Genomic DNA, 23,268 nt, shown 5'->3' with positions numbered 1-23,268 from the left:
ATATACCACACCAACAGAAGACCTCAAATGATAATGATCTCAAAGGAAAAGAAGAAGCACTTTCGAAAATCTGGCCATTTCCCAAGGTGAAGGAACAACCGAAGGGCACGCGCTTCCCGTCCGATGCAAATATCACCATTGCAGCAATCAGTCGATGTTCTTATAAGCAGCTGTGTGCATTTTTCGGCGATTATCCTCTTTGCTCGGATAACCTAATTGCATAGTGACGGTCATTTACTGTACCTGAGACGCAGTGCCATTGCACATCTTTTAGTAAAGGGTTCTAACCAAAGAAAGTTTATTGAACTTCCATCGGATACACCTGTCTGAGGTCGGTGTTAAGTGTTAGTTCACTTTGTGCGTTATCAAACCGCAGGCCCGTAGCAACTTGTGACAGCCTAAAAAAGGCCTCGGTGGTTTGCGCTTCGCAGTGCGGCTGAACAGGTTGAGTTCAGTTTCGACTCCTCAGAAAGCATTTGGCGCCCCGTGTAAGAACGCTTTCGCCGCCCCCTTTCGCGGGCCGTCCCGAGTCGGAAGGAGCGAGAGTTATCACGTGACAGGCGCAATGCTCGCTCTCCCCCTTGAACCTTTCCCTCGCACTCACCGCGCTCTTGACAAACCGCCTCCTCCTCGTGGCAGCTCTCACCAGCGGCCGCTCGGCGGCAGCGGCGAGCAACGCTGCGCCAGTGACAGTGAACATGGTGCCGTGCTGTTCGCGACGCTTTCTGACCAGCTAGCAGCGCTTCCCAATGTGTCCCCAGCACCTGTGTCGACGCACTGTTAGCCATGGTGTGTTCCTGATCGACATCCGAAGCCGGAGTTACCGCTGATCGGCCTCGAAAACACGCAAGTGACGACGCGCGCCATGGATGTAGTCGGCGAGGACCAAGCGCTGCAGGCGGTCTTGGGTAAGTTCGCCTCCGCCGCCGCTGCTGGTGCTCGCTCGCTCGCCTCCGTTGCCGCCTTTCCTCCTCCCCCTCCCGTGCCCTTTCACTCGTTCCTTGCCTTCTCTCTTTCTCACTTGTAGCTCCGCAACTCGGCTTATCCTCCTACCTGTTGCATGTTGTTATTGCACTCTCGGCGGGACCTCTCGATTTCCGGGGGGGAAGGAAGAGAAATGCCGGGGTCTTTTTATCGTGTTTACTTTTAATTTGGGCGCCCGCGAATGTTGTTCCTGTTCGCTTGCCTGCTTGGTTTCGCGTCCGTGCGCGCGCCCGTGAATCTGACGTCGGTTTCGGAAAGGTTTTCCGAGGACCGCGCGGCTCGCTTTGCAGAAACTTCCCAGGCTGTTTCGAGCCGATTATGCGTTGGAGGTCGCACGCGCGAATTGCCGTCGTTTTCGCAGCTTAATTTTCCAGTTCTCTCGAGCAAGCCTTGCTGTAGAGGGCGGCCACGTTTTCGCCGAAAGGGAGGGCCTGTCTACGCCGCGCTGCTGCCGAGCGTGGCCGGAGGACCGAGACGACAGCCGGTCGGTGCGGCTGGTTAGGCCTACTGCTCGCTCTCGGCCAACATTCACGGTCATTCACATTCCACTGCGGCAGAGGCCACCGCCGCTTACCATAGCCGTGCTGCTCCCGGCGCCGCCGCTGTCGGTGCGCTGCCAGCCTTGATACATTCCGAAACCGACCAGCATACTCTGGAAAGCACGACACAACCCTTCACTCGAAGTGCTTTAACCACGCACCTCAGAACTGTCAGTCCTCAGATATGCGGACGATACATGCCGTACACGCACTGACGTCTGTACGTCTGTTGCCGCACCTGGACACGTTTGAACTAACTGCTTTACACGGTAACAGTATGTTGAAATCGAGCGTTGAAAGCCAGTTAATTGTATTAATCCTTGTGCGCATCAACTGTGCCTCGGAGGAGTGAGACGCCCGAGCCGAAAGAAGCCGATGAAGAAGGGTGACCGTGGGTCGGTTGCGCGTACCGCTGGGACTCGTCCGCGCCGCGTGCCTTGCCGCCATCGCCGCTTCCGGAAGCCGTAACGCGTACACCTTGTTGTCATACCGCAACGAGCGCGTGCCCCTACCTCTGATGCAAGGGATTCCTGCGTATAAACAACGTGACGGCTCACATTTTACGTCAACAGGATGAAATCGATCGGGAAATTATCATCAACGGGCGGGAGGTTGTTTTGTTTATGGGGAGTAGTTTTATGTGACGTTACACAGACTGAATATGGCGTCGCGGTTCACTGTGCAAACGAGTGTAATATTTTCCGCAGTGCTTTGCAACTTCTCCATTTGGAGGCGCGCGAATACGAACAACGGCAGAAGACTCGTCCTTTTCGAAAAGCTCGCTACCGCCGTTAGTGCAAGATTTACGCAGCTGTTCCGCTCATTAGCAGAGATCGATGACACGTGCTCTGGCACGGTCGCCCTTTGGCGCACTACCGTTATAGTGCTCTAGAAGATTGGGCATTATACTACCGTCCTCGCTGCAGGTCATAGACATTTACTGCGGTGAATATTATAGGTTCAGACGTGCCGCTGTCATTGTGAATGGAAAATATTCGCGCGTTAAGCCTTACGATGCGAATCCTTGCGCTGACCCCGTATAGTGTGTGTATTAACACAGATATGAAGCACAAGTTAACGCCGCCACGTTGCGACTCTCTGTGGCTGTAACTATATATATATATACACACACATTTATTTATGTGCTAGTTGGCCACGAATACCTCGTCGAATACGGGTGGCTCGTCGGTTTGGTTAATCAGCGCCTAATCACACGACTGACGTAGCATTTCGGTACAACACGCTTCCCTCTCAAGCCCTTATTATAATTTCCTCCTAGAACACTACTACTTGTTTCTTGCACGGTATTCCTGACTCCACTCGAAACGTTATCTGCACAGTCGAACTGCTTGCGGTACCGACTTTCCTTGCATGTAATATGTACTGGTCACCTGCGCTGCTATAGAAAATATCACCTAACGTATCCAAAAACAAAACCATGCATACAAACGAGGGCCATGCGTGTTCTGCGAAACTCGCGTCGGTTCTTGGCGCTTTCAGAGTGAGCCGCAATCCGCCTGGCATGCCCTCGTATCGCTGTTATTCTCATGATCAATACGCGACGTATGCATTGACCCTGGAAACGCGATTAGTGTCCCGGATTTCGCGTTCTGAGATACGAAAAGCTAACTGAAAATAAAGAAAGGAGTGTGGAAGCGTCGACTCTTGAAAACGCCTCGGGCTCATCTCAGCCCAAGAGCCCGACCTGGCGAGCGCGCGGTGGTGGTGCGCTGGAGATTTTATGACCGCCATGTTTCTTTTGGGCGGCGATTTGTCGCTACCAACCGTGCAGCCAGCGGCAGCAGCAGGATGTGCGTGTAAAGAGTGGCGGTCCATAGGAAGAACCAACCGTCCGGTTAGACTCGCAGCTGTGACGTCAGCAGCAGGGCGCGAGAGAGGAGGCAATACCGTCGGAAAGGAAGAGAGGAGAAAGCCGCGCGAAAGCGGCAAAAGAGAGGAGGAGAATGGAAAGGTCAGTGGAGGGAAAATCGTAATTGGCGGCCGCTGTGGTGGCCAGCCAGGCCGGGTTTCGCAAGGGATTAGCAACACGCCGCACAGAGGAAGATAACTCATGCACCTCGCGTTCGCTGCCCGATCACCGTCGCCAATGCCTCCTTTGCCCGACTGTTTTTCTTTTTATGCCTGTTCTCCCGATGGCTCATGCTGTCGTCTCGCGCGATGTGCGGCCTGCTCGGATTGAGTTCGAAAAACTTGGTTCGGCACCGTATCGCCTTAAATCAACCTCTGGTTGTTAAGAGGGAGAGAGGTTATTTAATGAACAAATATTTTAGCTGGCGCGTGTAAAGCACTGACGTTCTGCTCTGTTTTGGTGAAGGGTTATGGAAAGGATTCTGGTGAAGAAGGGTAAAAAAAAAAAAAAGTCAAATCAAGAATGAAAACCAAGTATGAGGTCATTGGACTGCGGTGAGAGCTCGTCGACGGATGTGACAAGCTTTTAATGTCATTAAAGAAGATATTTGCCCTTCGATAGGCAGACAAAAGATTCAGTACTGGACGAAAATGTATAGGACGGTGTGGGATACAACGAGGATTTAATGCTCGTATATATCAGTGCAATGTCCTTCACATTCGAGCAATAATGAGTGCAACGCACATCGCTGCGGCATAGAGCGGGTTGAGGGACCTAAAACGCAGTTCATCGATGATGGTGCTTCTGTGACGACCCGCTCGTTGAGTTTGTGATCTACGTAAGTTATAGGCATCTGATGACGTGTTCTGCAATGTTTCAACTGAGGCACAGCTGTTTTAGTGGGGACTGTTTGCTTGGCCAGTATCACTATTTGTTTTCGAAAGAAGGGAATTTTGTCTACTCAGCACTAGTACATTGTCTTGTTATTACATGTTTTGGTTCCATAGCTCTTTGCACTCCATTATTGAGCAGTTTATCGACAGTTTAAGTAGGTTTGTTTGACAAAATTTCAGCTTGTTGCAACCTCACTAAAACTCGCATTTAACCCTACGATGTTTATTTAGGAATCTATAACTGGACAGCAATATAATGACAACGCACACAACAACCCTGCATTTAACGCGTTGTATCTCGTACCGTTGTGCCGTGAGGCTGCGCTGCTACCATATATAGGTCTGTAACTGTGAGTGCACTTTTACCTGCTCACTCACACTCACATATGTTAGTGTGTGCGAGTGGTCGTGAGCGTGATCGATTGCCAATGGATGCGAGTGAATGCGAGTAGTTGTGAGTGAAAGTGAGTGGTTGTGAGTTATTTGAGTGGATGTGAGTTGTGACTGCATTTGAGTGGTTGTGAGTTAATGTGAGGGGAGGATAGTGCACGTTTCCTTGCATAACCACAGCGGGCTGATAGAATGCATCACTGAATGCGTCATGTTAGTCACTTTGCGCCATGAGTCAGACTCGAGCCACTAGGGAAAAGGTGAAGGGGTGGAAAGGGCAACAATTGTCAGTTTTCGCCAGGACGCTTAACGTCTCAAAGTGACTCAGACAACAATGGACGCCGTAGTGAAGAGCTCCGGATAATTTCTTCTGCCGGGGGTTCTTTAAGGCGCTCTGATATCGCACAGTACAAAGATGCTTCGCGATCCACCTCTATAAAAACGCGGCTGGCATGAATGCAGCGGTGGCCTGTGACCGAGAAACGTCACGGTGACCGAGCATATTTCAACGGACTCGTGTAAGCATCGATCTGACCGAATTTTAATGCTTAAGATATGTATTTAGCATCTATATGTAATATGTATCTGCGATTATATTTTTATTATGTAGTTATATGGCATCATAGTGCACTCACTCATGAGTGTACTCACATCCACCCACACTCACATTTGTGGGTGGTCGGCAATGTGAGGGGTCATTAGTGTGGTTGAGTGGTTTTGAGTATGAACGGAAAATAATGTGAGTGGTTGACTAGCCTAAAATGCTACCTCGTTTCTCGGCATGTTCCGATGCGGATCACCCTTCGATATTGTCTTTCATGTCCGGTTACGATTTGCTCAGTCTGCAGAATAGACATTTTCTTGCTGCTCCCTTTTTTGCTCAGTAGTGCTCTTCGCTCTGCTGCGATTCATCGCCAACTGTTCCCTGCGAATATCGCTGATGGGTTGCGTTGTACTCACCGCATTGCGCATTGTATGGGCTCTCGTGACTGTGTCGTGGAGTGTATCACGTCGTCGGTCTTTGAACGTTTTTGTTCAATCTTGCTTAAACAGACACACACACCCCAGGCTGTATTTTCATACCAGTAGAAGAATATATATCCCGTTGCAGCTAACGATCGCTTTGAAAAATTTGGTAAGCGACATCGTGATACTCTAATGTGGTAAGTATTGCCACCGAGCCAGTTTATGCATATTATCGTACCCGTTCGTCCTCTTTCTGTCTTCAAGTACAGGTTTCGGGTCATTTGTTTTGTGCGTGTTTATCCGCTTTTCGCAATCCGTAATGGTGTATAATTTGGCATTACCAACCTAATACGGATTGCAAAAAAAAAAAAAAAAAAAAAACGACTTCTTCTTGAGTGAAATTAGGCACATTAGCTCAAGTTTTTTCACCTACTGCATTGCATCTCATATTATTTCAACCTAGAGGTTTGCTTTTCTTTTAATTTTTTTTTTTACTCCGGGCAAACCTGCAACATTTTTTTGAGAACATACGAATACACACATCACTCACTCGTTCGGTTCTGCTTAAGACATGAGTATAATTTTTCTCAGGTATAGATCACGTTGACATGAATGAGACGCTCTCATAGAGTGCATTCAACTATCGCTTTTCAAGTTTGGATGCGAAACTTACTTTTGCATATTTATTTATAGTTTCCCACGGACGTGTCATCCAATTAAATGAATATTCATGTCGTGCCCAGAAGTTAAATTTCTATTCTGAGTCAGGCAACTGTTTCCTTACGCACTGCATTTAATATTCACGTATTGCCTCCTTCAACGATCTAGGCTGATTCGTGTGCTATGAGCATTTTATTTTCGACGGCGAAGCCATCAGCCAAGTCCGCGAGTCTGAATTTCTGTCTACTTCCTTGTCGAAGCCTTCCATCGAAGTGACGTCATTAGTGGGTGCAAAATAGCGTGCCGCGGGGGAGTGTCCGTGTATATGGCGTGTTGAGTCGAGCAGACGAAGTAGCATCTCGTTGTCACGCTTTAGTTGACCTGAGTGACTTTTGTCCTGCGTCACAGGCCTGTCATTGACGTCGTACGTACCGCTCCTTGCAGTGATGTGAGTAAGGGTCTTTGCGGAGGGATGGTAACACCGCTGGCGGTGAGCACCTGTCCCGAAGATGGCGGAGTAGATGAGGAAGTCGAATAATGACTAGAGAGATAGTAAGGAATGATAGCAGGTAGGAACGTACTTAGAGCTATATACGATCACATGCACACAATACCCCACACAGGCAAGGGCACAACAAAAATAACGCTTCGTGTGCATCGTTTGCGAAAACAAAGGAATATATTTTTTAGGGTAGCAGTTATTTCGCCTGCGGACAGTGCGCGTTTTATCGGGAAGCAAGCATGCAAAAACTGAGCTGACCCTTGTCCGAATCTTGAAGCGCGCAGCGTATTGGTTTAACGTTATCATCGCGATCAACACGCTGACTGCATCCACTGCAGGGCAGATGCTTCCTCCCACATCCCTCTAATTAACCTGGTCCTGTGTGTGTCAAGTGCGGCCACCTTACACCACCCAACTTTCTCATCTAATTCGACACACGTCTTGCGCAGTTTCCGTAGTGAAGATAGCCTATGTAAGCGAAATAAATATGGCATCAACTATATTTTAAAATCAAAGTAGCCGTTTAATTGAGTGCGTATGAATGATCTAACACATGCCACGGCAAAGTACGCAGCATGTAGATTAGAGGCAAACGGACAACATAGAACACAGCCATTCACCACGTCACTGACAGCGATCGCTGGATACCTCGCTGCACTGCATGGTCAGAAGATTTGCACAACGTTCAACAGGGTAACGCTGTTCGTGCGAGAAAGAAAATAGGGCAGAGTTAGACAGCTGTCCTCATAAAAATGGCGCATACCCACAGGGGGGATTGGCTACGAGCAAGCGGTGATCGCAGTTTCCGAGTATCCATTCTTCAGGCGGAAACTGATTGCCTGCATACCAGCTTCTACTTTTATGTATATACCAAAGGTTTGTTTCGATTAATGCCCTTAACAAGGTAGCGCACCTAATTTCCGGATGACGGGAAATCGGCTTTCGCGGTGCTTAATCCGCCTCTGAAATAAATAAAATAATAAACTAATGTCATCCTCATCTGATTCTCAATTGAATCAATTAATCTTGCATACAGTCGCAGGCGCAGTTATATCAAAGTTCGGCGGAGTCGATACGAACGGGCAAAAAGCCGTCAGGCAGCAGGAGCAAAGCGTGCAGGGACAACCCCATCGTTGCTTCGCATTGGCGACAACAGGTGGCGCAGCTGGCGCTGGGCTCAGGAAGTATTAGATCTATGCAGAATTGCTGGGCCACATTAACCTTCTTTTCCGTATTGGTAATGGCATTTCGCTCATTGGCTCTCAGCGCATACATCTGATTTTCGCCTGTATCTGTTCCCCCTGACCTGCTACTTTCGTTTAGAGCATGCTCTAACGTTATGTCGATGTTGAACCGCTGCTCACCTGCACATACTCGGAATGCGCACTACTGCGTGCTTGTAAGTTACGATCGGGTGAACTTCTCGGTTACATTTAATTTTCAGTGCAGTTGTGGCCGCCGTTTCGCGTTTCACTAGATATTCGTTTGAAATAGGGTTGTGTACGTTCCCAGCGCTTGAACATTCCGTGCTTAGTGCTGTCATTTAAACGCTGATGGGCACTTTCGGAAGCAGTCGGCCCCGAAGCGTGTGTCGCAATTTCGGAGAATTTCGCGATACGTATTTGGTTAAAGGCGAAGCATGAAAATGCCTATGCTGAGATTTCGGTCTCGTGATAGAGTCCCAAGCGGCGGGCCATATACAATGTTGCCCTCGGCTCTGACACGTGGGTTATTTCAGATAAGAATATGCTATAGGGATGGCTGGTCGAAGTCTCTAATTTATCAAATAGATAACATAACATAGCATAATATAATATGTCTTAACCTGATTACTGAAAAAAAGGCGTCTGCAATTACATTTGTCTAAACAAAAATTTCAAAGCGCAAAAAATTTTTCATCGCGAACACTTCCGCTTTTATTGATTGCGGATAACTGAGAACATATTTCTCGAAGATACCTGCAACGTTCTGCGAGTCTACCACGCGCGGCTGGGCATGTTCACATGCTTGACAATTTTTAGCATTTCTTCTCTCTTTTTTTTTTTTTTCTGGAAATCTTCAGACTGTGGTCGCGGGAAATATTTTTGCTGTCTTTAGGAGTTTATTATTTTGTCTGAAAGAAATACGTTATAACCAGAAAAGTTTAACGGCATAATTTTATGGAGCAGTACGCTAAAGCGATACTGTGCACACCTGCGCATTTGACTGCAGAATTGTAGACAAAAGACAGTGGTGCTGGTTACCGGGCAGTTGGTAGCTCTATTACTCCGCACGTAGTTCTTACAGGAGCGAAGAATGAGTTCGAGTAAATCATTCGACTTCGAATTGATTGCAGCTGAGCGAGTGGCTCTTTGGAAGTAATCACGTTCTTTAATCGCATCACCACGGACGATGTGCTTACCGTTATTCTTCAATGCTGTTCAGGAACTTTCTGGCTAACGCTGTATGGGAACAAGCTTCGAATTTGCCGCCTGAAGTGGTGGCGTTGCGGTGTCTCGTCGACGCCTTCACAGATCACAACCTTCGAGATCGGTTCAATTAAGTATACACATAGTCTTAAAAACCGTCGATTTCGATGTTCTCTATTATAGACGTGGACGTGTAATGAGGTATTCTGAGTCCATATGCAGTGCTTTCAGAAAGTCACAATAAATGATACTGCAACTGTGAATTACTGCAATAATTTGTGACCGGGGCGCGCAGCACAAATCAGTTTAATGTAAAAAAAAGATAACCTTCTTGTCATTAAGCATATGTTTTCTTCTATGTGTGCTCGTCGAAGTCTATTATTGCTTTCTTCTGTTCGTTCCAATACTTTTGCGTCAACGAGCTTGGGCGATGGGTTTGTTATGTTGAGCAGTATACCTGGTAAAGTAAGCAACATCACCACCGCCAACGACCGACGACCGGAAAGGAAAGAAGAAGACGACGAATAAAAATGCGCTCAACATACACCTGAAGACAAGACAAAAATGAGGTGGCTGAATTACACCACCACAACAACGCCCAGTTCCACTAGTGTGCGAAATCATTGCCCTTTAATCAAGTTTATAACATGCGTTCGGCCGCAGCGACGTGTATGACGAAACCAGTAATTGCGTGGGGCGTTGTTGCTCCCTTTGGATGTGACTACTAGTGGCAGTGGCGAAGTTACGGCTGTAACATAGTAATTGTCGTAATCTTGCCGTGACAAGGACTATCTTTATACCGACCAGTTATAGCCAAAAGCTGCCGTCGCGTCACGTTTTCTAGCTCCATCGTGTATAGCGCGAGCAACCCACATCTAATTCGAATGCCATTGCTGCAACTTCTTATGTACCGATGTGGTTCGTACGTTTGTTTGCAGCTGCAAATAAAATGTCACACAACGATTATTTCAGGCCGAAGGTAGCTTACTGCCCTTTAGACTAATTAAGTTTTATTGGATTCCGCAGGGAACTCCTGTCAAAACTCATGTCAGGAAAGAAATGGTTTTGCACAACAGTCGCTGATGAGGGGTAGCGTTAAGCATTTATAAAAAGCAAATCAGTAATGTAGTATAACTGAAGTATAATTTGCGCTTAGCCTTCTAGTTTCGCGCACATATTTCTCCAAATTTATTTTCCATAATCTTGCGTGCTACTTGATGAAATGCATGCATGCCACGTTTTCTTCATACAACGTTTCAATTTTGAAACCTTTGAAGAACGCCAATATATATATGATTAAATTGCAGAATTTAAGAAAAATAGTATTTATTTTGGTTTGGTTTATGGGATTTAAAGCCCCAAGCGACTCAGGCTACGAGAGACGCCGTAGTGGAAAGCTCCGGAAATATCGACCACCTGACATTCTGTAACGTGCACTGACATCGCACAGCACACGGGCGCCTTGCTTTTCGCCTCCATCGAAAAGCGGCCTCCGCGGCCGGGATTCGATCCCGCGTCCTTGGGTAGAGCAATCGAGCGCCCTAACCATTGCACCGCCACGGCGGGACAAATAATATTTTATGCTCGCAATCAGAAATCGCTCAACTATGCCTGTCAAGTGGAAAAATGACACCCCAATTTGATTGCTTTTGTTACTTATTTGTATAATAAGACTTCGGTTGATCGTTAAACTATCATTCGCGATGCAAATGAATTTCTACAGCAATTGTGGGGTTGTGCAAATAATAAAACTTTTCAAAAGAAGGTTGATTATTCCCCTATCAGTACAGTTCGCTGGACAAAGTAGTGTATGTTAAAAAATGATTCGAAATGGAGTGAATATTTTATGAAGTATCCGCAAAGTTTTCTAGACACCGGCAGGAAGTTCGTCTTAGAAACGACGTAATCTTCATCGACAACTGTTCAAAAACAAGACCCTCTCCAGTACAAATCTGGGTGCACGTTTTTCGTGAAGTAGCGTTCATAGTGGGGGGGGGGGGGGGGGGGGGGGGGGGGGGGGGGGGGGGGGGGGGGTCATCGATGGCCTCACAAGGTTGGACTAAGTAAGTATGGGGCCTAGGTTGGATTAGTTTTTGTTTATTTTATGGCGGTCGCTCTTATGTCTAAAAGAGCAGTAGAATGTGAAACAGGTTTAATAAACCATCTCTTCATGCCCTAACTCGGATGCCATGACATCCTCCCCTCTACCCCCTCTCATCCACAGTGATACGGCGCTAGTTAGCTGTAATAATCAGTTGGAAAATGATGTAATATTTCTATAAGTAGGGCATGACACTAGGGACTTCGAGTCGAGAACCCATGACGGAAATGATTCTCGCATCTAACGCCGTACTGCGACGCCACCGGTAGTCAATAAGGAGTGTCGCACGATCAATTATTTTGTAAACATATTTGCATATTTGCATAAGTGTATAGAATGCTCGAAAATATTCGATCCTTGTTCGATTTGTCTTTTATTCGGTCTTTAGCTAATGCATTTGCATTCTATTCTGTTAGAAAAAAAAAAGCGCTATTCGCTCTCCCCTGTGGTTAAATTTGATCTTGCGTTGCCCTTACATCCTGGAAAAAAAAAAAAAAAATAGATTATGTGGGACTTGCAACCAACGTAACGATTCTACGTACGGTGTAACCTAAGTGGCATTTTATCACATGTACAACATTTTTTTTTTTTTTTTTGCTGCCAATATAGATATGCGGGCAAGCAATTCCTCCATGAACTTTGAGTCTAGAGACCTATTTGCGAAACCCACTCCCGAAACACAATTGTATACGAATCAGACGTGTGTCGGTTTAACGGATTTCTATACGTGGCAACTCTCAGTTCAGCAAGCATATTTGAAGATATCCAAATAGTTCTTCAAGTTCAGACTACTTGATTTCTGCAGACTTGAAGGCAGTGTTCGTGCGCAAAACTGCGGGCACTGCATATTCGAAATTGCGAAGCTTGAGGAACTTCGCGCCACATTTTCCCCCGCGAAACTGTGAAATGCCACATCAGAAGTCTGTTTCGGGTAAGTGCCAGGGGTTGTGTTGACTTTGCAGGGCAAAGCAAACAGCCGGCGTCAGTCGTTGTTTTTCGTGTTCCTCTTCATTTCGCGCCTCATTCACATCAGCGTTCGATACCAGCTTATGACTACACACCTGGCTCGTACCCTTAGCAAGAGACAGCCATAGTCGCTGGAGCACTTGCTGCTGTCGGTGTCATAGCTGCATAGGAATTTTAAGCAAGAGAAGTTGTAATTAATGTGTTCGGAGAAGGCGAAGGCCACTGGCATTCAGCAGGGATTTTTTGCGGAAAAGTACCGGCAGCATTAATAAGCTCTCCCTATTTACGACACGCTGACAAGACTTCATGTTGAAGTTTAGAAAAAAGGCAAGTGGAGATCATAAAGTACACATTAACTCCGTGGAGTCTGTCCAAGTCCAGCTTTCTATAAGACAGCGTCTAACGTTTAAGCATCTCTGCGGAACTGCAAGGTAATGCTGTGAAAATTTTCACGGGGATGACCTAGGCTCACAATGCACTAAAAAAATTGGCGTTCAAATCACAACTTATAATTAAATGTACGCCATAAAACAACAGTGTGCGTTTTTCTTTGATTATTATGAGGCGGCTGTGGAATATTTTAAAATTCATTTATGAAGATAGTCTAATTTTCCGTGGTGTAGCAAAGTAATTCCCTGCTGAAATTTATCCTGTAATTAAGACTGTTATATGCGTGTGTTATTGAATAACTTTGAAGTTGCTATAGAATACTGTAAGGAACTTTTGCAGTGTATTCATACACATTGTCTGGGCTTCTTGTATGTTGTGAAATTTTGCTTCTTAAGTTTATCCTGCATGCACAGCGAGTAATTAGGATTGCCATGAAAAAACAAAGGAGTGCGTTTCTGAAAATAAATAGGGGAAAGGTACAGCCCTGAGGAAGGAAGACCTGCGGATGTATTGCTATGGCGCAATTATACAATATGTAAAAAAAAAAAAAAAAAAAAAAACGATGTTCAAGAAATGTTCCTTAGAACTTGTCCAAAATTCCTTGGAATGTTCACAAAACTTCGGAACGCCGAATATCTACTTCATGGAAATAAAGCGCGTTGCAATTCTGTGAATTACCTATTCAATGTCTCATGAAATCTGCCCAAAAATAGAAAAAAAATTAAATAATCCCCTACACTTTCCTTAGCCTCGCCAACTGTTGGCTGCTCTTTTCTTTTTTTCTCTTTTTGTGTAAGCTCTGCGAGGTTTGAAGGTTTATTTTATGCCTTTGGATGCCCCCAACTATAGCGCGTACAGCACAGCTGCGGTGAATATGTTGTTTGCTGTGTGTCGTCTTTCACGGCATACTTACCTGGCGTCAATGTTTAGGTTCACGTCCCATGTTTTACTCCAGTCACGTATTTTATGCAGGTCACTCTGAATTGCAGTGCAGTCAGACTGTCAATTTATTTTTTGTACTGTGCACAATTGGCAAATATTTTATGCACGATTGGGTATTTACATCAATATCATCGATATAAATTTCGAAAAAGCAGGGGCCCCAGCACAGGCCCTTAGGGAACTCCTGATGTAACATCACTAACACTAGATTGAGCTAAATTCACAAGTACTCACTGACGCCGGGCACGTACGTATTCACCAATCCAAGGCATTACTATATTTGCAGCAAAATGAAATGGGGCACTAAACCGATTCTTTTTTTTTTTTTTTTGACAGTTACAGTTGTCTGAGGATCGAAGAGCGGTGAGTGAACTTTTGTGCTGTGTGTCGTTGCTGTCTGTGTGTGTGTGTGTGTGTGTGTTTTTTTTTTTTTGCGCTATAACTTTATTATGTACGGTCGTGCAATGCCGCCGCCAAATTGTGCGTGAATTCGGCTAGTCGTGTAACACAACATAAGCCTCTGCTAAATCCCTGCTAAATTGAACTGAATAACATGGGTAAGCGCCGAAACGTTTTCCTCCACAAAATGGCCGATTCTCTGCGCTATATCATTGGGTGACTTTTGCGTGCTAGCTGGGAAGCGAATGACCACGTGGAGAGCGCTTTCATTAGTTTTAAACACCCAGATATTTATTACAGCTCCCTCTCAGCTCGCTGCCATCTTCCTACCCTACTAGCTGGCAACAACAATAATAATAATACTGGTAATAATAACTGTCTGTTACTCAGTAACTGTTATTAATAATAATGATGAATGGTTATGAGTAAAGGAAAGGCGTTTGTCTTCCGACATTGCAGAGGAACGAATTCTGCTAGGGATTCAAGCAGGCGTTCAAAAGGGCCCCGATGATGGCACCCCCGCTTCCTAAAAGACGGTAAACAACGGTTACCACTAAATGCGAACTGTCAATGTTTGTCACCCTTTAATAATTACTATTTATTAACGATGCAACAATATTGGTGCGCACGCTCCCAGACACCCTTAGATTGTGTGGGGGTAGCTGTTCCGGTCTCTTGAGCGACAAGCTCAGCCGGTAGTCAGCTACCTGTAGTGGCAGAAGGGGGTGTCCGTTTGGTGCCCAGCTTTCGCCGGTTCAAGTGCAGAGTAAGGGTCGGAGTCAGAATTAACAAACAAAACAAACTTTAGTCACAGCCAGAGACGGTACAGAGGATTACACACTAATATTTAGAACACACAAAACCAGGCTCACCAAGAGCAGTGCAGACCATGCACCCAGAGGGCTCTAATAGCAAACGGAGAAGCTTCAAAACATTAAACAATGTACGAGGGAGTGATAACAAACAAACACCAAATTGTTCACCAGGCACTGTCGCACTTCGACGTCTAGGGAGTCACGTTGTGGCTGTGCCGTAGACGAGCGCGGCTCCATTGCAGCTCACTGGGCTTGCCGAACAGCGGGTTGACCCCGGGAGCCGAGCAGTAACATTCAATTCTCTGCAACACCCGCTGCAACGCTGGCTGTAACACTCGCTAGCTTGCCGAAATGACGCGACCTCAATTTATGAGGTGCGCCGCGTCTGTCTTTTACGGCGCGCTAAAGAACATACACGTAACTTCCACTGTACAAGCGAACTCTCTTCCTCCCGCCGAGACGCGCGTCGTCATTGGTCAGCTTGCTGAACTTTCAGGAGGCATATCGCTGTTTCTACACGGGGTGAGTCATCGTCGCATCGTCATCATGATCGGGGCCGGATTAACAGCGGTGAGGGCCCGGTTCAAAAAAAAAAAAAAAAAAAAAATAAAGAAAGCCGCTTTACACCCCCCGCCCCCACGCCGCCCTCAGCTATGTTTGAGATGACGCGCTTTAGAATTTTCTACACAGAAAACACTGTTTACTTTAAGAATCTGGCTATAGTCTGAGCTGTTCTAAAAAATAACAGGACACACAACATCCTCCTTCAAAAATAAGAATGCGCACTCGTGAAAAATAAGTTTTTCTCGAGTTATTAGCGAGCTTTAAAATAGGGAGACTATTCGGTCGGGGGGATAGTATAATTGGGGGAAGGAGGGGGGGGGGGGGGGCTGCGCCCGCGAGGAACTCTGCGATGAATGGCCGAAGGGTGCGGAAATCACTCTCAGCATGCACACTCGAGGTTATTTGCTTAACCGATAGTGTCCCCCTATTCTAAAACTCCCTATTTTGGGGGGTAATTTTATAACGCAGGACAGTCGGCTACGTGTGGGCACAGAAGTAGAGGTAGGTCTTGTTCACATGGCTGCCCGTTAACGCTTACTACACACTATCAATTATCTAATAGTTTTGTGAATTCATCCAGCAAGACGAATTAAAGCGCGTCTAAGGCACTGTTTCTACAGAAACTGCGATATTATGTTCCATATGCTAACGTAAAATACAGCAAATAATGTTTGTTACTCTAAACATTATCATGACGGAAATTAATAAACATTATGTGACGGAAATGTGTAGAATATTTTGCTGTTGTTTTTCTTTATCTCTATTGATGTTATACCTAATAAAAATATTTTGCAAATGGTGGCGCCTATAGAAAATGACACTATTACTAAACTGATACAAAATTAGTTTTAACGCGCTCAAATAATCAGTATTATACATTTACGTTTTATACAAACTGTCCACATTTAAAAAGTCAATACACTTACATTTTGAAGAAAATTTTCACATTTAAGATAGAAGGAAATACTTTTGCATATACCATACCTTTTCTGTTCCTTGCTGCGGATATTTTGTGCATTTGATACCCCCAACTAGCGCGTAAAGCAAAACCGCGGTGAACGGGATCCCCGCTGTAGCCTTTTTCACGGCATACCTACTCGGTGTCGAGGTCACCTTGATGAGGGTGGGGATGCCTACAGGGAGGGGCGCGGGCATTGCACTCTGCCCGTGTTGACCCCTTCCACTGCGCTCAGAGGAGGCAGGTGGAACATGCAATCTTTTGGCAGTGGGGAGCTTGCCTTCGCTCTGGAAAATACCAATTCGACATTACACGAAAGCTAACAATGTTACCTCAAAATCCTTTGGTTACGGGTTCTAACAAAATCCTTGCACATATAAGTCACCTTTTGTATTCCTGTACCCAATAATAAAAGGCATCTTTCAGGTATCCGTCCTTGTTTGTGTTGGCACATACTTCACTCGTTAATCTACTCCCGGTTGCGGGGTTGTTTCTTTCTCCATGGTACGGAGACACAATCCCGTCTCCTTCCCTTTCCTGCCGTTGCTTTACTGCAGGGCCACAGAAAGTTGTCCGGGAATATACAAACCTGATGCCAGTGTAGTGCCAAGTGACGTCATCACCGCACGCTGCAATTTAATACTAACGGGAAGCTCCCTTTGGTGAAAGCGGCGCGTTTTTTGTTTTTGTTTTTCTAATTTTCTGCGCTTTGTGCGAACTCTGTAATTTTAAGTACACTTGTGTGTACAAGTTAGTGCTACTCCTACAGTTTTGAAAGGGTGATATCGAAAGCGTTTTACCCAGCCCTCGTCACTTAACGCTGCCTTGGGGTGGTTGTAGTCGCTGTGCAGTTCTTTCCTTTCAGCGCACGCGCCGCGGCAGAAATACTGCATTAAATGTGTGCACATTTGATTGATTGATTGATTGATTGATTGATTGATTGATTGATCGATTGATTGAAAACATCTTTATTCACAGAGTCTCGTGAGATCATGTGGGTGGACCTCCTAGTACAAATGCTATCAGACTGTCGGTTTTTGTGGTGTTTTTAGGTTCTCGTTTCTTTCTTTCTTTTTTTATACGCTAAACGCACTCTCGGCTTCCACCTCATACGTTTTGAATTCGCGCCTCGATTCGCAGACCTGCCGCGAGTGTTTTGCTGTCAGGGTGCCTCGCTGCCAGCGCCAATTTTAAATTTTCGGCTCCGAATTCACTTTTTTCTGTTGATTTCCACTGGCTTTGTTTGGTAACGCAGATCAATCGATCGGCCTGACGGGTGCCCAGTGCGTTTTAAACGATGAAGTTATGTGAGTAATATCAGTAACAGAAATTTAGTGCTACTTAATGCTTCCTTGGCCTCTGCCGGCAAGTGCTTAAAAAAGCGGCGTATTCCTTGTCAACGCTCGGAACACGTGGCCGCAAGGCCCAGCCAAACGCTTGGAAACCCCTCTCGAACGCTCTGTGGGCGCCGTTACGTGTTGAGGAAATATACAAGACCCTTCGTTCTGGGCTAAGTTCAGACTTTACCTGATTCTTGCGCTGCTAGCAGATTTCTTATTTTGGGTTGAACCTGACTGCAACACGGAAATGCGCCTTCTAGGGAGTCTAGTTCTCTACTTCATAAAACTATCTTACCGCCCAAAAATTAACGGCCGCGGTCCGGCTGGCGATCAATATCTAAAGCGCCAATAAAAGCGTTTCCTCCTTCTTTCAAGCAGGCATTTTCAGTCTGGACCTCTCTAACGCTGGTTATTCATAACGCGGCTTTATTTGAGGGTAACTTCGACAACTGCTTTGGAAATGAGAGGCGAAATCACAAGTTCTGATCTATATCAAGTGCCTCCCACGACATCCTACTTCAATGTCATTGAGTAAGGTGACGTTGAATTAAGGACATCAGTGCTGATAGGGGTATATGGCAATACGCGATAGAAACGAATAAATAAATAAATAAATAAATAAATAAATAAATAAATAAATAAATAAATAAATAAATAAATAAATAAATAAATAAATAAATATGGCGTTTCTAGTGAACTCTCAATTTTCAGATTTTTTAACGAAAATTTGTCCCGGGCAAAAACGTGAGGTTTATAGTATAGACTCTCTTTTGCTGCATGAAAAGGACGTGGAAACAAATGTGCAACATTTTGCTTATTGCCCTTTTTTATCTGCACGCACGCACGCACGCACGCACGCACGCACGCACGCACGCGCACACACACGCACACACACACACACACACACACACACACACACACACACACACACACACACACACACACACACACACACACACACACACACACACACACACACACACACACACACACACACACACACACACACACACACACACACACACACACACACACACACACACACACACACAACATTGCCAGATATTGCCACTCGAGTTCAAGAAAGTAAACACTCGAAAACTAAGCAGTAAGCTAAGCCGTATCAGATGCCAGTCGAGTGTATCATACCTTTGAAGGATGTGATTTGAGAAAGCAAATATGCGATGATTCCGCTTACTTTCGCTGATTTTCAAGACTTACACGCAACGTCGTCTAGGAATACTCAATTTTCTTTATTTTAATACACTAGCACTAGGCGTAACTAGCGAAAAAGCCGCTATGTGTAGCTGGCTTATTTCTCGGTGCTGTTGGTGTTCTTTAGCAGAGTCTAGGTCGAAGCCATCAAGGCGGACTGGGTGAAGAGGAGAGGGCTTCGCGCTGGTTGCACCAAATGGGAGAAAAGTGGTTCACGTGAGCTGCAACCAATAGGAGTGATGTTGGCGTTGCGCCATTTGCAGCGTCACCACCGCGGAGCGAAGGCGTGCTAAATTTCTCTCTCTCTCTCTCTCTCTCTCTCTCTCTCTTTTTTTTTTTTTTTTTTTTTTGCATGTTCACTTCTCAATTTTGTCCCGCACGTAACATATCCTTAACCCTTTCAGGCGTCCCTCGCCATATATCTTTTAAGAAGGTTAATTTATCCGTCTAAATATGACGGCGACATCTGTCTCCATAAGAAGACATTGAAAGCGATTCCAACCAATCATAGTTCTAAGAAATTGATCCTGTGGCTTAATGCGGCTTTTTTGACGTTTGGACGGCAGCAAACAACGCATTTATCGCCTAAAAATAAAAGCGTATTTTAATACCTTCCGACCGAATATAGTCGCGACGTCCTTACCGAAAAGTTAACCGCTCGTACCGCGCTATGCGACGCTGCTGCTTCGTTGGCGCACCTAAGCTCAACATCGGCGCTGTGATCTACCGAGGGAGCTGTCTGAGGTAGCAGGGCGACGGCGCAGCAGCGGAGGGCGGCTGCCTGCATCGGGACCCGCTCGCCTTGACCATGCCGCCGCTGCCGATGATCGAGTCTCGGCGGCTGCTGCTGCTGCAAGATCGGCCCTCCGCTCTCTTTTCTGGCTTGGCTGGGTGCCCCGGTATTTTTTTCTTGCCCCAGCAACGGCGGCAGCAGCGACGCTGACGTGCACATCTACGCACGCGCGGACGAGCAAACAGCTCCCTGTCTCGCGCGAGCAGTCTCTCTCCGGGCATAACGCGCGCTTTTGAAAAGGCGAAGCGACCAGCCGCCACGGCTCTTTATTCTACCCCTTCAATCGCGGATGCACATGCCTCTCGTTCTCTATTGTCATACGAGCCGTGGCGCGCGCCTCATGGCATTGAAAACTGCGTGGAGACCGCGTGCTGCAATGAGTGCCTCCGTAATGGATGGAAGGAAACGAGCATGAGGTTCCCCGAAATGGTCTTGGCCACAGATTACCAAACAAACGAATAAAGAAAAAAGATAAACATTGGACACGTGTTTGCGTCGTGTTCCGTGAGGAGTGAAGGTGAATGCAGGGGCAGATGTGGCAACAAGGGGAAACGTTTGCTCATTACGATTTCTTTTACCAAGACTGCATGCGAGTCCTTCCGGATGGTCGTTTACTGGACTATCGTGGAATCGTTGGAGCAACAAAAACGCAATAACACGCACGTACGCACGCACAAAAAATGGCGGACGTAGTGCGGTTTCTCGTCTTATTAGAAGAACGAATCGGTACTTTCGGTGTCGTTTACTGGTGGCTTCTGCGTAACAGTGCCGCATTGCCTATTGCAACGGGCTTCGAAATCTAGGGAACGGCACCCGACTCGAAAACTTCATGCGCCCTGACGTCTCCCCACTAATAGTTATTTCTCTCTCCCTCTCCTGTCGTACTGCATGAGCACTTCTTCGCCTACCTGACCTTCTTTCGTCATGTCACGACTTTTTGGCTTTCGTGTGCGTCTTGCATTAGCGTGAAACTTAACATGCAGTGTAGTGCGAAAATGTCCTACCTTTTATTGCGAAAGCGATACTACTCGCACTTTCAAGCCTTCGCGCGACCCAGCCGCAGTTACGTCTTACCCACGTGACGCTGTGACGTCACAACCCACGTGACACACGGGCTGGCAGGAGCTGCCAACTTGGGTCTCTCGTTTCACATGGGACGGTTATGTCAGGATCAGCCTGCTAGGACCCTGACATTCACGTTACCCCTATAGGCCACTAAGGTACGTTCATATGGGCTGGTTCAGCAGCGTTCAGCAGCGTTGAACCCTTGTAATTTTCTCTCTCCTGTTTCTGCAGTACACATATGCATTTCAGCAGTCTATATATAGGATCATGGGTGAATGCTCTAGTATTTTTGTGAGTTTCAGCTCGGTGTGTGGCCCCTCGTAACATGATTCGTTTCGAGTCGAAGCGCATAGCCGGCCCGCCGGGGTGGCGCAGTAGTTACGGCGCTCGACTACTGTTCCCAAGGACGCGGAATCGAATCCCGGCCTCGGCGGCCGCTTTTCAATGGAGGCGGAAAACAAGGCGCCCGTGCTCTGTGCGATGTCACTGCACGTTAAAGAACCCCATGTGCTCGAAATTTCCGGAGTTCTCAACTACGGCGTCTCTCATAGCCTTTGAGACGGTAAACCCCACGTACTAAACCAAACCAATCGAAGGGCATTAAACGACTACATTACACGAAGGGTACACGACAGGCTAGGCTGCCACCACAGTGAGCACCGAGTGCAGCTATCATTGGGAAGGCCGTTTGAACAAAACTTGCGCGTCACATCTCACCTGTGGCGCGGGGTGCCAGACATGGGTGCATACGGCAGCATTACATAATTGCTTTGAGCTTCGTCGGAATACACCAGCACCCAAGTCTACCTCCGTTCGTTCCTTTCCCGCTCGCTCGGCACAAACGAGGGGTTGGGGAGTTTGCATGTTGCGCCGCGGCACCTTATGAGGGGTCGTCTTTCAGCGCAGTCTATGAAAAAAAAAAAAAAAAAAAAAGCCATTTAAGGTAGGCATGGCTGGGCAAGCTCTTCAGTAAGTGTTGATGTGTGGCTTCCGATCGGATCACTGAAAATCCTGGCTGGTATTTTGAAAACAGCAGTTTGGTGCGCGGTCGCAAGATCTACCAGTTCACCTTATAAAAAACGGGAAAAGGCCCTGGCGCAAAAAATAACACACACAAAAGAGATAGACGAGGTTTCTCTCTTTTTTTGTTGTTGCTTTTTTTTTTTTGCGCCAGGGTGTTTTCCCTATTTTTATAAGATGTTAAACCGTCTAGCCCGTCAACATGCTTTATTTGTCAGTTCAAGGACGTATACAATCGCCTGAACAAGTTTTCAGTGCGGCAGCACCCTCGGATATTTTTGACAAGTGCGCAGTCCAAATAAAAGGCATTGTGTCAGGCAGGCTGGCGGTGAGCTTCCTTCTTTTGCGGTTCGTGTCTTCACACTGCGCGCGTAATGCGGTTTCCGGCATTGCATATGCGGTTCCTGTACGGAATGCAGCACGAAGTGCGGGCATAGGCAAACTGACGCAGAGTGTCGCTGTTCGGCGCGTGTTCTTTTTGTCCTCGTTGTCAGCGCTGCTTTCTTGCAATGTGAACATATGTGAGTAAGTGTGATCAAACAATATAATCGAAATGCTGGCCTATTCACCTTGCCAGAAAATTTGGCATGGATGCAGAGACATTGTGTGTGTATATATATATATATATATATATATATATATATATATATATATATATATATATATATATATATATATATATATATATATATATATATATATATATATATATAGCCGTTAGCCGCTAGCCGTTGTTTGCATGTGTCGATTACCCACATCCTAACTTCACTCCGCGCTGCCATGGCAAGCCAGTCGTCTTCTTCATGATTCCCCCTTTTATTCTGTGTTTATCTTCCAAATTCACGAAGTCATTTCAACCGCCGACCAACGTCGTCGCCGGCTCCGGCAGGCTGAATTTCTGGGTCGTTATGTAGTACTGGCGACGTACGTGCTCTCGACGGAGCGACCATGCGGATCTTGCCTGTCGATAGGCAAAGAGGCACCCTTTCATTCCACCACTCACTCTCTCTCTCTCTCTCTCTCTCTCTCTCTCTCTCTCTCTCTCTCTCGTTCTGCGGCGCCTTCCGACTCGACCGGTGCAGACTGAGAGAGCTCATCGCCGCGTTACATCTCGGAGACTGCCACGACCTACGAGATCGCATAAAATACGTTGGGAGCTCGATAGGGTAGACATACTCGGGCCGCCCTGCCGATGTGTGACCGGTTTCTTGTTCCTTTCGTTGTATTCCCCTCTCTATATATTTCTCTCTCTTTCCTCTCGCCACTGCATTGGAATTGAGAGGAGTAGCGACAGTGCGAGGGAGCAGGCCCGACGGGTCGCTGTTCCAGCGCTGGAGAAAAAAAGCTCCCTCTTCTCGAACATTCCCGCTATCCGGCACAGGAAACTCCGACGATAATTTCCCGTTTCTTCCGCTGCCGCTGATGTTGAGAAAAAAAATGGCGACGGGATACACTCGTGCTCGGAATGAAAGCAGCCTTGAATGTAAC

The 23,268-nt window shown here is 46.4% G+C and overlaps 1 protein-coding gene across 4 annotated transcripts in view; it reads left to right on the top strand.

The window, feature by feature from the left end:
* Positions 1 to 642: 642 nt before the first annotated feature.
* The window catches only part of LOC146190394 (uncharacterized), a 101,519-nt gene continuing 78,893 nt past the window's right edge, over positions 643 to 23,268 (top strand). For all 4 annotated transcript variants that reach the window (XM_084600873.1, XM_084600872.1, XM_084600871.1 and 1 more), the window contains exon 1: positions 643 to 908. In XM_084600873.1, the coding sequence (XP_084456999.1) occupies positions 866 to 908 (43 nt within the window). In that variant the 5' untranslated portion in view covers positions 643 to 865. The remainder of the gene's footprint in view (positions 909 to 23,268) is intronic.

This window comes from Amblyomma maculatum, chromosome 4 (genome assembly GCF_055883805.1).
Source record: "Amblyomma maculatum isolate TAMU_Amacu chromosome 4, ASM5588380v1, whole genome shotgun sequence".
NCBI classification, from domain to species: Eukaryota; Metazoa; Arthropoda; class Arachnida; order Ixodida; family Ixodidae; genus Amblyomma; species Amblyomma maculatum.
This window is presented reverse-complemented; position numbering and strand designations above follow the sequence as displayed.